Genomic DNA, 13,733 nt, shown 5'->3' with positions numbered 1-13,733 from the left:
AGCGCATTGTATTTGCTTACTCTTAGACGAAGAGTCTCCCTTCCCAGTCTCCCGTCCTCGTACTTCCACTGGTCTGTAATTCCAGCTTTTGGGCACCTTAGCCAAGACGCTTTCTGGAACAACTCTGACCGACGAAGCTGCGCCGGGTTCCTCGTTGGCCTGCCAGTACGTCACCATGGTAACCAAGTGAGTCAGAAGGGTGTCGGTAGACTTGGTGACTATTACCCTGATACAGTCCACCACGACGGGCACTTCCTGGATCATTTCTGGCAAAAGAAGAAAATTACTTGCAATGAAGTTCATTGAAAGACACAAAACACACGGGATGTTGTTGGACTTTCTCATTGGGCAGGTGAGTTGCTCGCCAAGGAAGGAACTTTTGTCTGGATTTGGGAGGATTGCAGTTGCAAAAGAAACCTGATACCCCTCAGCAAGGTGCGACTGGGGCAGTAAGAAAAGCAAAATGATTTTGAAAATTGACGACCACACAACTTCAACTACTAAAACACCAGCTTTTTTTGTTTGTTTTTGTACCCTCTCTTCAAGTCCTGCACCCCCTCCAGATTCTGACGCCAGGGGTGATTTCGCCTTTGGAATAACGCTACACCGGCATTACGACAAGTATTGCGGGTCCATTGGGACAGTCCACTTTCTTATCGTGTCACAACTTTACTTTTGACATAAATGTCAAACATAGGGATTAGATTGCTGATATATTCAGCTAAAATGTCTCTAATAAAGCAAGTAATAACCGGTCACATTCAGATGTTTTCAATCAATTTCAGTGGCCCGACGGTGAAAGTCTTAGTACCCTCTCAAGGTGCCATACAGTACATCTTCCATTGCTCTGCCCTTTCATATCCGGCTCATATTGATAGCTGCGAAGCAACCGCATGAAGTTGTATGGCAGCCATAAATTTCCCGTAGCAGCCGCTGGAGAAGCAAAGGCTACGGGACAGATAAAGTATGCTGGCAGTATTGGAAGAGCTGTGAAATCTTATGGGACATCTAACAAATGTGCGACCTCAGACCCACAGAAAAAGACTGGAGCGGAACACAAAATGATATAGCTGTTTGACGAAGCACTGCGCCGAGGCAGGTGAGACCGAGACCTATTTTTCAAAGTCACTTGGTGTTCACACTTTGCACCCTCTTGCGATCGCATCGACTCATGTATTGATTTGAAGGAGCTTGCTATTACCGTGTGTGATCTAAGCGGAGAAGGAGTCAAACTTCTCTCTGTAATCTATGAACGTTCCCTCGGTGAATAGCTGGTATCCCAAAAGGATCAGTCGAGCTCTCTTGTAACCAAAAAGTGCATCGCAAAGATTTGGCACAATCCTACAATTAAACTACCGGTAATTAGCCTGTGGGAATAAATGATGGTTGAATGACAGTCAGCTAATCTCGTAATCTGGATGTAATTTAGACCCTCCGTGAGTCCCTCCCTTGCTCTGCCTGAATTGGCTACCACTCAACCAGACGGCTACGATAAAAATCATCAAAAGAAACAAAATGAATCGTTTTGGTTTCGGCAATCGCGAAATATCGAAATATTCTTCACGGGGAGCAAATCTTAAAGCGTTTGACGCTGTCATCAGTGACTTTTTTTTTTTTATACAGGCAACAGAGTAAAGTGCAGCTTTGACGGACAGTGCAGAACTAGTTTCGAAGCCTTTAGAAATGATTTGTAGAACCATTCACGGGGCGACAATAAAGACGGGACCTTGTGGAGGAAAGGCATTCATTTTATTCAATGGCTGGAGGCTGCTTTACCAGGCAGAGTGTAGAGATGTTCCCATACATGCAGACTCTCCAGGTATGGTTGAAGGACCTGAGTTAAGGTCTTTGGGCTCACATTTAGGCATGTAAAAATGTTGAAAAGTGCCACGATGAAGCCATCTCCCGCTCTGCGTTCCTGTGGAGATATTTCTAGCTGGTTCTCAAGGCAAAAATCTGGAAGGAAAAGGAAAAAATTAAATAAGTTAAATTTTGATTGTGAATAGAACAACTCAGAAATTGGTGAGGAGAGATTCTGTATTGCATTGAAAAATCAACAGAGTTGGACTAACATGAAAATACTCAAAAAATGTAAAAAACAATTGCAAGACAATCGTACCTATACAAGGACAAAATGGTTGCAGGTATAATGAGGGACAGTTTTTTTAAAATAGGAATATAGATATAATAAATCAAGAGAGGTCATACTTATTAAGCCCCACAAGCAACATAAAATTCACATTTTTTTAAACTGATTGTATGATTTTTAACCGATAAAGAACATATAATACAGCATTACTGTTGCTTAATTTTGTCTTTTTGATTTGAAAGAGGAATGAATTGTTGTTTTTCACCATAATTTAAGCCTCAAATCAAACTTTTAAAAAAAAATTTCATTGTAAATCCAAAAACAATAACAAGAACAACAGTATTAATAGAGGACTTTAAAACAGCCATCGCTGCATACAAAGTGCTGTACATGGAGCAATTTAACATGCACAATAAACAGTAAGACAAATCGGTAAAAGTAAAAAACCCGAAATGGCAGGAGCGTCGCCGAACACACTGGCGCACAAGCAGCCATATTTGGGCTTTATCAAAACATATAAAACATATAAAAACAATAAAATACTCCTGCGCACAGCAAGGATTACCTCATACACAATTCAACATTACATAGCTGATTAGTGAAATTGACAACACTGAAGCAAGGATAAAATCCCCATACCCATAGCACAGAAAAAAAAGATACGGTATATATATATATATATATACACACCGTATCTTTTTTTTATTTGTTTGTTTATATTTTTGTTTCATTTTATTTACATTTTTAGAGAAAATACACGTAAGGGGGAAAAAACGCTCATTACAGTGGGAGGTGTATTTTTTCCCCTTTTACAGGGGGAAAAAAAAAACATTGGAAAAAGTCAAGGCTCACCCTGACATGTGTTAACAGAATGGACGAACAAAAGGCATTGTGGATTAGGGAGGGAAGAAAAATTCACATCTGTGTTGGATGGTTGGGAGGGTACAAAAAAAAAAAAAGAGAGAGGGAAGCAGATTCCAAAGCCCTCTGGCTATGGGATGTACAGCACATGGAGACAGGAAGTGAAAGGGAAGCGGTTTTGACAGGGTGTCCTTGTGGGGGGAGCTGTCTAAGCGCAGGGCTGACGGAGGTGCGTGTGTAACTCCTATAGATGTCTATACGCGCTACGACATTGTGTACTAAGGCTGTGTGTGAAGTTGACAGGGGTTGCTGAGCAGAGGCCCGTTGCTCCAGAGGTGGCAGACATCCAGCGGTCTGTCAGAGATGACAGCTATTTGAATAGGGTGTGAAACACTGCAGTCAGGAGTCTAGTGAGACTTTAGTCGGATTTGACATCCAAAAAGTAAGGCGCAGTAAATTAGTGGAAAATCGGAGCACTTTTTGTGTTGTCTGAAATGCTTTTGTACGAATTAGCCAGCCATTAATTTCTGGAGCGCTTGTCCTTATTAGGTCTACAAATAGGAAATTGAGTGACACAAGAACAGAGCAAACAGGTGACAGGGGACTGTAATGTGGCTTTCTTTGGTTGAATTCTGAATTACATTTAATGGAAAAGGCAACATTTTTGATCCCGTGTCTGGTGATTCATATTCCGCTTGATCATTGGGAACTAAGCAATATCACCATTCAAGATCCATTCATCCATCCATCCATTTTCAGACGCGCTTATCCTCACAAGGGTCGTGTCTCGGCTGTCTTCGGGCAGTAGGCGGGGGACACCCTGAACCGTTTGCCAGCCAATCGCGGAGCACACATAGACGAACAACCATCCGTGCTCACACTCACTATTTAGAGTGTTCTATTAATCAGTAAAACACGTTTTTGGAATGTGGGAGGAAACCCGGTGAAAACGCACGCAGGCGCGGGGGGAGCATGCAAACTCCTCACAGAAAGGCCGGAGCAGAAATCTAACCCTGCATCGCTGCACCGTGAGGCAGACGCGCTAACCGGCATCCCCGCTCTAGATTGAAATGAGAAGTGATTTCTTCTAGGTGCTGTTGTTCACTTTTTCCCCTCCCTTGCACAATCATACATCTAAGACACTCTAGAATGTTGAAGCGAGCCCACCTCAGTCTATTAGGTGGGTTATGCCACTTCTTCATCTTGTTCTTTGTCTGTCTGGTAATTGGTCCTCAAGGAGAAATTGTTCTGGGTATCAGGGATGTGACCGTGACGGTCCATGGAAACAGGATTGAGAGCAAAGCAGGTTCTCTGATTATGACTCAGAAGATAACTTCGGGGGGGGGAGTAACCACTACTTCTGGGACACGCTATAATTTAATTTTACTCGAGTTGTCACAGTGGCGATTTCTATTCTCATTCATTCATTCATCTTCCGTACCGCTTGATCCTCACTAGGGTCGCGGGGGGTGCTGGAGCCCATCCCAGCCGTCTCCGGGCAGTAGGCGGGGGACAACCTCAATCGGTTGCCAGCCAATCGCAGGGCACACATAGACGAACAACCATCCACGCTCACACTCACACCTAGGGACAATTTAGAGTGTTCAATCAGCCTGCCATGCATATTTTTGGAATGTGGGAGGAAACCGGAGCACCCGGAGAAAACCCACGCAGGCCCGGGGAGAACATGCAAACTCCACACAGGGAGGCCGGAGCTGGAATCGAACCCGGTACCTCTGCACTGTGAAGCCGACGTGCTAACCACTGGACTACCGGGCCGCCACGATTTCTATTCTGTCTACAACTCAAATCCAATACAAGCTTGATACATTGCTGAACAGGTAAAAAGCAGCGCTCACTGCAAACTGCAGTCACTGAAAACAGCAACGCTAATGACATTTATGGGGAAAGAAAGTGTGTTCATGTGTGCTTATGTTGTATAATCTTTGTAGCACCAAACCAAACGCTCAAACATTATTTCCTGCATCTCCAAACAAGATGAGTTTCGTCTTCGAAAGAAATTGAGTATGCATGGGAAGAAACCGGACAAAAAAGAAGCTGGCGGCATGCGTCGACCTGACACTTTGATATGACACCTTATGCTGCTTTTTCTTTCTATCCTCAATTTGTATACACACACAAAAGCCACCGCAGATGCTTACGGGAGTGTAAGCTTTCAGTCAAGCCTCGGTCTTCCCACTTCTCGCTTAATTAGGCCGTCACTGCGATAACGTGCAAGAGTCAGCGCTTCCCACGTTGATATACGACGCGGCGCGGAGGCATCCCAGCGCCTCCGAGCCAGACTCTCCGCTCGACCAAGAGAACGGCGCAGTGAAAGTTGTTATTAATGAGGTCACGATAATGTGAATTAATGTGCGAGTGCACAACAGTCTTTAAAGGTTAGACTGTTGCCGGTACAGGGGAGAGGAGGAGGAATGCAAAATCTTTAAAGGTCAGCATATGTGCTCTGCTTGGGTCTGTTGAGTGTTTATTACTGCACTCTTATTGATTTAGTGGCGCTGATGAACAAGGTGAGGATGATGATGACGATGATGGCAAAGATGATGATACTGATGACCTAATAAAATCAGAGGGAGGTCATCTAATGTCTGTAAAAGTTACGGGCTGAGTTCTCATAGCATTCGCTCACATACACCAAATCTCATCTGAAGATGCTTTTGTTTCATAAGTTATGCGCGTGAGCATGTGTAACAACTTCCATATTCAAGCATTCGCAAGGTCTGTATAAAGTATCGAGCGTCAAGCTCCATGCGGAGGGAAAAAAAAATGACTTACAAGAGTTTTCCAGGAGCATACGGGGCAGGTGACAGTCTCTGTGAAGCAGCATTCGCAGTAGCAACCTGGGATTGCTTCCCGGGTCAGAGGTCAGCAGTCGGAGCTGACATGCAGATGCTTCCTGGCCCATAAGGCCATCTCTGAGAGTGGACAGATGAAAAAACAAGATGACAGTTTTGCAGTGTCAGGTGAGAGGCAACAAAGGAGGGAATATGCGTCACCATAGTGGATGAGACAGACAGAAATCAAACATGTCGGAGTTCTACAATGAAAGAAATGGAATACTACGGTGGAATTTATGTTGAACTTCCGATGTTTTTTTTTTCAAACTGTCCCATAGCGTTACCAGGGATGAATGACCAATATTTCCTCTGAGAACAGCTGCAAAGCCCCCAAACTTTAAGTTACCACTGTACCTTGACTATATGCAACAAGGTTAAGATCCTTCAGTGTCCCTCAGCCTATTCAGCAAATGCCTTCACTCTCGCTTGTATTTATAATGTGCACCGGCAAGGAATTAGCTCTAATCGTGGCTAGCTAAAAGCAAATTAACATTTGGGAGACAGCCAAATACATGAATATACAGCACTACCCCCCTCTTACATCTTTTGTATAACCAAGAGGCTGCAGCCAGCTGCGGGTAATGAGCCGTATCCTTGGTGTGTGCAAGCGTGTGTGGTGTACACCACGCAGTGTGTATGCTTGTGGTTGGCTATGCATGCAAGTGCGAGGGCACGCCGACGTGTGTGAATGTGCGCGCGCCCGCATGCTACTTTATACATCTCAATAACAATCTAATGGAAGGCATGGACAGAGTTTGTCGGAGGCGCGAGGAGGCGGGAGGCTTCACAGGGGACGACTACACAAAAATTAAGCATTCTATTTGAGTTGGAAAGCTACGGCGGGGTGCACCCTGCTGCTTGACTGAGGCAAACTATTCCTCCATCTGACAGAGCAATTTATGATGTCGGTGCAGCCGCAAATCCAGAAGAAATCCTCTTTTAACGGCACTGATAAATCTGGTCGGCTGTGCCGCAGAGTTGGCTTATGGAATCTCACAAACACGCTCACGAACGCGTGTGCGCGCATGCATGCACACACACACACACACACACACACACACACACACACACAGTATACCAGACGTGATGGCATTACAAAACTTCAAGTAACAGATATTTCAAACCAAATGCGCAGCAACACGTGTAGATAGACAACATATCGATACTCATATGCATATATTCTTTATCCTCTATAAAATTAAACAACTATTAATACTGAGGGCGGCCCGGTAGTCCAGTGGTTAGCACGTCGGCTTCACAGTGCAGAGGTACCGGGTTCGATTCCAGCTCCGGCCTCCCTGTGTGGAGTTTGCATGTTCTCCCCGGGCCTGCGTGGGTTTTCTCCGGGTGCTCCGGTTTCCTCACACATTCCAAAAATATGCATGGCAGGCTGATTGAACACTCTAAATTGTCCCTAGGTGTGAGTGTGAGTGCGAATGGTTGTTCGTCTCTGTGTGCCCTGCGATTGGCTGGCAACCGATTCAGGGTGTCCCCCGCCTACTGCCCGAAGACAGCTGGGATAGGCTCCAGCACCCCCCGCGACCCTAGTGAGGATCAAGCGGTTAAGGAGATGAATGAATGAATTAATATTAATACTGAAATCATCAAATCACTTAAAGCAGTTGTCAAAGTCCTCTGCGTTGTGTCTGCATGTGTGCTCCTAGTGGCAAAATCGCACATTCCCAAAGGAATGTCTTTTTTTCCATTCTATTTAATGATGTTGCTGCGATGTTAGTTTCCTTTTCAAATGAAGTACAGTATTGTAGCATGCACACACACACACACACACACAAAACATTACAGAATGTTTTGTTAGGTTGTAATGGGGAGGGTGTAAAGATGAAAGGAAATTCTATTGATTGGAGAAATAAGTGTTTTGAGTTCCGAGTGTGGTCAACGAATGACTTAAACTTGTATCTTAAGACTCCACTGTACATTGTTTAAAGCCTTTCAGCCTGAAGGATTTATTCATGCACTTTGTGATTTTATTATTGTTTAATGTAATAATAATGACAGTGTTTTATTTTTGATTGGATTTGATTTTATGGTAATTTGCCCTCCGAGTCACTATGTTGTGGGTCTGGCTTCAGGCCACCAACAAGCCCCTCTGGCGCCGTCGCACACAAAGCAAAGAGGTGGGAGTAAAGAAATAAAGGGGTCATAAAAACAAACTAATTCCCGCTTGCCAGTACATTGGAGCCCAAAGTGCTGGGGTTAGTGTGATTTGTGTGCCATCAGCACGAAATGACATCACCTCTGGCTGTGAGGGAGATTACAGGGGAGGAGGGGGGAGTCAAGGGTGAGGGGGTGAGTGATTGACTGCACCTTGGAGGTCACACAAGTAACTCGACACACGTGTAGATATGATCACACGTACACAACACGGACTATGGTCGATGACCGATATGGAAAGCCCTCATAAAGCATCAGCATGAAGCAAATCAGTGTAAGCGGCGAGGGTTGTTCTGCTGATCGCACTGTCCAATTTGTGCAGCGCAGCAGCAGGTGAAATTGTGAGTAATTATCTGGTTGTACGCTCCTGGAACTGCCACAGAAACATTTTTTCTTTCATGGCCATCGTCAGAGCTTTACAATATTAATTCAAGAATATGCTTCGAATTTTCATAGTCGTTTGCATTGATGTCGAATTTCACTAGATCCTACTGCGTTCAATACATACTGGATGGCTTGTTGTGTGTAGACTTTTGGTTCGAGAGCATTTAGCCAGTGTACCATAGGGCGGTCCAACTGGTGTAGTGTTGACTCCCGCGCATCGTTATCCATAAAGGTTCTGGAAAAGAGAGTGTTCCAACATTAATTTTGAACAAGACCATTCCAATAGCTAACGTTTAAGCAACCTACGAACCTATATAGCAAAGTTAGAGGGGCGGTGCCAATAACGAGGACATTCAGGAGTTGTTCACACAAGCTATGGATCTGGTAGGGCCAGTCGGATCCTCCCGCTATGATGGTGATCACTGAAGAAGGGTCGCGACGAAGCAAGGCCTCGGGACTTTCACACACACTCCACATCAGCTGCTCCACGAATAGCAGCACTGCTGTGATGTCAGTTCTTTGAAGCAGACAGTGAATTTAGCAACGCATGTGTAAATAGAAATGAAAGAAAGGTGATGGATCTAAATCAGGGGTGTCCAACTCCGGTCCTTGAGTGCCCCTATCCAGCATGTTCTAGTTGTCTCCCTATTCCAGCACACCGGATTCAAATGATCATTATCAGGCTTCTCAGAACTTGCTGACCCACATGAGCCCATTCCGTACCAACTTCAAGATACTTAAAAAGCTTCAAGTGGAAAATTATGATGCTCAACAACCTAAAATGTAAATTGTACTCGAAATGATAGCCGGGTGAAAGCCATCAAGCTTGTCAAGCTGCAGTTTGGGGACTGAAAATTTACAGCAATATTGCAACACTGTTTCAATGTCAATTGGCGAAAGGAAATGTATACGCTTACTTTTGGGACACCCCATATAACACTTCTGACCATTAGGTGCTTAAAAGTACCGTACCTTATCTGCAGGTGTCTCTTGTAGGACGGCTGGGCCCTGGCATATCTTTGCACCAGCACCTGTAAAGTCTCCGACAGCACCTGGCCCAGCAACTCTTTGGCCAACTGTGGCGGGAGAACAGCCCACAGATCACTACGGAGACCACACAGGAAGTAGAACCACATCTGCACGGAGAAGGAACAGCGCTCACCCTGTGGGAGGAAAAAAAAAAAGAAAGGTTAAGAGATGAGGATATGCTGTGAGTTGGTCACTGACAGTGGCACATAAGCAAGAAGGGATAAAAATAAGGAGAGGTGAACAAGCAAGAGAGAAAGAAGGCAGAAGGAAGGGAGAGCATAGAGTAGGTCTCAGTTGGTCAGGCCACCTGTACCCTGCACCTGGTTTCTTCTCCCACTGGGACTTTTGTCCTGAACTGGAGAACGCATCATGCTCACACAGTGAAAAAGGTGAAGGAAGAAATTGAAACCTTCTCCGAGAAGAATGAGATCACGGCTGCAGAGGAGACTCCTCATCTTTATGGTCCAACAATACGCCATTGTTCTCCGCACGGCGCCCCACACTGACATACTGTCAAAACTGCTCCACTTCCTCAGGTTAGAACCTTCTCATTTTCATCCCACTTCACTTCATCAATCTCATATTTTACTTCTCTCTCGCTCTCTCTTTCTCTGCCCGGAGCAAGTCATTTAGGGATCTGTGTTTGATGGGAGCGTGACTGGACTCAATGTCCGGGATTAAGCAGCTATCCCTTTTTGCCTGTGGACCCAAGAGAACAAATCCAGACGCCAGGATCCAAAAGAAGTTAGGAGCATATGTGAGGTTTGGAGATAGAATTATGATGTACATGTAGTGAAGAAAACACTTTCTCTGATGAAGTTTTGGCTTCAGTTATCTTTTTGTTGTATTCTTCAGTATTCTTCTTTTCACATATGCTGTTAATTTCCATCCATCTATCCATTTTCTGATCCGCTTATCCTCACGAGAGTCGCGGGGCATGGTGGAGCCGATCCCAAATGTCTCTGTGCAGTAGGTGGGGTGGCTGCTTATATATCACATTGAAAATATTCTTGCCAATAACTCATCCATGCGTCAATAACTTTTTCAATGACAACAGAAAGGAGTGTGAAAGCAAGTTGGAAACAGGTAACAGTGGAGAGGCTCTCGAAGAGAGCCAAGGCACGGAGAGAGAAATGTGATGCATTCATCTTCACACTTGAAAAACAGGCCCGCGCGCACATTCGCCAAAATGCAACGCGCATTGTAAGATGGGACTCCCCCCAAACCCACGCACGCACTCATCTGCGCAAAAATACACAGGCATTGCTTCAACAAAAGCGCACACCTGCGCACAGCAGGTCTGCCGACACCGTTGACCCGGGGAAGCAGGCGGGAACAAAGAGGCGATAGCGGCGGATAGAGGGAAAGAGGGGAAGTTTCGATTGGTTGGTTTAAGGGCATGAAGGTAGGGGAGTCACAGGGGCCCTTTTGCTACTTTTCAGACAATCCCACTGTAGACAGCAGACTTCAGACAGCTGAACCCCTGGAGCCCCTGGGGTAGCATGGAAGCCACAGATGTTCTCAACAAGTTCATCGTAGAAGGTTCGGTGAGAAAGGGGAGCTGGGTATGAACGGGAAAATAAAAAAGAAGACGCAGGAAAGCTCCAGAGGGTTCCTGAAATCCTGCAGAATCGGAGTCACATGGCAATGTACAGAAGAATGTACTTTTAGCGCTGACATGAATAAAAAATGGTGGGAATCATCAAGTAAAAAATAAGAAAATTTAAAATAAAGCCACACCGGGAAGAGAAAACACCATGATGGGAATTTTTATGTTTTGTTTCAGTGCAAGGAACTACAAGTTCGGCATCAAATATTTTATCATTTTATAAAGCTTATTTGCAGCATCTTTTCAAATTGAAAGTTGTCCAATTTGAAATTTTCTGTACAAGTATTGACGAGTTCAACTTTTCAGATTAGCATATCGCACACTGAGACTTGAGCTTTTTATTTATTACTGTATTATTTTTGACGTAGTCTATAACTGTGGTATACCTCTACAAATATTGGAACGTGTAGCAGTAAACCTTGATATAAAATTGGAAGTGTGAGGCACATCTGCAACAGTTTTGATCATCGATTGGTCAGTGTTTGATTGTTGTGGAATTTTCACAGAATTGGTGATTAGCTTTCAGCATTTATTTTTAGTTCTACTTATTTTCACACTTGTATGACCACTGTAAATATGTCGGTGCACCACAGGCACTTTTGCTACAATTATGACAAAAGATGGAGCCGACGTTGATTAATAAAGAAAGTCACTGATGCTTTTCATTTTCATGGATATATTGATAGCCATTGATGCAAAACGGATGCTAAACCGCAGGCATCGGTAAACACAAAAGGAAACACAATGAGCAGAGAAAGTCAAATTGAGTTCATCAATTGTTTTCCATTTTGCATTCGGATTAAATAAACAAAACTAATAATAGGCTATCATAAAAAAATTAAATAAAATCTTGAGTTCAGTTCTATACTTTACCTCATAAAAGGGCTTGGGGTCAGCCCAGTGGTGGCTCTCCGCATCCTGAAGCACACACGTGGCACAAACCTGGATGCAATAGCTGCTCAGTTGATCTTTTAAGGCCTCGACGGCTTGCTGGTACTTCTGGACAGGCAGCAGTCCAAGGTGCCTGGGCAGAAATGAAGGCAAAACACTCCTGGAAACCGCAGCACTTGAGCGGTCACAAAAACACACGTGATTGATTGTAAAAGTTCAGTCTGACATATTGTCTCCTTTAAATCTGCCTGCCTTGATACTTTCCAGGAAGAGGTGAGAGTTTCACAGGGGGTGCAGGAAGCTTGGAGACGGAGGAGTGATTGGTGAGGAGAGGAATAGTACTTTACGACCCAGAAGGGAAACAGGCCAACTGTCGGTGGAGGGGCGGATAGGGACAGAGGTGAAAAAACAGAAGCGCAGAGGGCAACCGTGATGCCTTTGGAGGGATATGCGGAGGGCAGAGGTTAAGGGGGTATTATGGGGCATAAAAACTCACCAGATGTAGACAGAATATGGGTGTCATTACCACTTGTCGGTCATTTTCATTTTCTTTCAAACTCCGCACCTTTAGTTTCAATCTTAACTGTATGGTCCTGTTTTCTAACTCTCCTGCGGTAGATTATTTACAACTGCTTTGATTTGCGGGGAACTTTTTTTTCATGATATTCATCTCAGATTGGGATTTCTTTGTTTTTTAGTGCAGTCCTCCTAGAAATGCTCACATCAGAGAATTCGCAAGCAAAGAATGACGGAATGTTTTCTTAATTGAATACCAAGTACATTATGTCCTCAAAAATGGCCCGGAGAATTTAATAACTTAGCTGTGCAGTACACAAAGTATTTTTTTTTAAATACACACACACACACAAAACTTTTACTTACACTTTGGCTAAAGTAGAGGTTGAGTCCTTCAGCCGTGCATTGTAGCGTTCCAATCGTTGGAGTACGTAAATGCAAGTGGCCAACAGTACAGGCAGGTTCCTCAGTGGTAGAGAGGACGGGACTTCCAGGGCTCTCTGCTCTAAGCGGCCCAGCACGCGTAACGCTCCCTGGCTACACGCCTCCACAAAGCTCGATCGAACCTCCAGCAGAGAGCTGTCCCGGCAGGCAGTTGCCAGAGGTAGCAAGGCATCCAGCTCATCAACCAATGGAACACAAAACTGAGGCGAAAGAGAAGGCAAAGACACAATTATGCCAAAATGAATGGAACAAGGAGAAAAGCGACAAAAAAAAAGGCGCATTTATATTACAAGGCGAGATTCGGGTGTATTTAAAAGCACTTTCCAAACACATCTTCACTACATTCCTGAAGGACACTTGAGTGAAGAGATCGAACCTCTAACGCAAATCTTTAAGGATGTGACACTCTACTTCTTCAGGCTGGCATTGCAAAACACTTAAGTGCATGCAAAAAAAATGTGGAGGAACATATTATTTAGCCCTTATTCATTCAGGTTTGCATTATATTATTGAAAAAGATCAAACACTCCTCAATAGAAATCAAAGTAGTAATGCCACAAAGGAAAAATGTAACCTTACTCCACTTTGTGTCATTGAGATGAATCAGTCATTAATGTACAACATCCATCCATCCATTTTCTGAACCGCTTAATCCTCACTAGGGTCGCGGGGGGTGCTGGAGCCTATCCCAGCCGTCTTCGGGCAGTAGGCGGGGGACACCCTGGATCAGTTGCCAGCCAATCGCAGGGCACACAGAGACGAACAACCATTCGCACTCACACTCACACCTAGGGACAATTTAGAGCGTCCAATTAGCCTGCCACGCATGTTTTTGGAATGTGGGAGGAAACCGGAGCACCCGGAGAAAACCCACGCAGGC

The 13,733-nt window shown here is 44.5% G+C and overlaps 1 protein-coding gene across 5 annotated transcripts in view; it reads right to left on the bottom strand.

The window, feature by feature from the left end:
* Positions 1-13,733, bottom strand: part of kiaa0825 (KIAA0825 ortholog) — a 106,695-nt gene that overhangs the window by 68,182 nt on the left and 24,780 nt on the right. For all 5 annotated transcript variants that reach the window (XR_007962636.1, XM_052067372.1, XM_052067371.1 and 2 more), the window contains 8 exons: positions 12,776-13,053; positions 11,876-12,026; positions 9,337-9,527; positions 8,675-8,881; positions 8,489-8,599; positions 5,747-5,886; positions 1,777-1,956; positions 21-266 (listed from right to left, as the gene is read on the bottom strand). Coding sequence is in view for 4 of the 5 variants with exons in the window: in XM_052067372.1 (XP_051923332.1) it covers positions 21-266; positions 1,777-1,956; positions 5,747-5,886; positions 8,489-8,599; positions 8,675-8,881; positions 9,337-9,527; positions 11,876-12,026; positions 12,776-13,053 (1,504 nt within the window). In the remaining variant the exon portion in view is untranslated. The remainder of the gene's footprint in view (positions 1-20; positions 267-1,776; positions 1,957-5,746; positions 5,887-8,488; positions 8,600-8,674; positions 8,882-9,336; positions 9,528-11,875; positions 12,027-12,775; positions 13,054-13,733) is intronic.

Source organism: Hippocampus zosterae, chromosome 6 (genome assembly GCF_025434085.1).
Source record: "Hippocampus zosterae strain Florida chromosome 6, ASM2543408v3, whole genome shotgun sequence".
In the NCBI taxonomy this organism is placed as follows: Eukaryota; Metazoa; Chordata; class Actinopteri; order Syngnathiformes; family Syngnathidae; genus Hippocampus; species Hippocampus zosterae.
The sequence above is the reverse complement of the archived record's forward strand: the minus strand, read 5'-3'. Positions and strand labels throughout refer to the sequence as shown.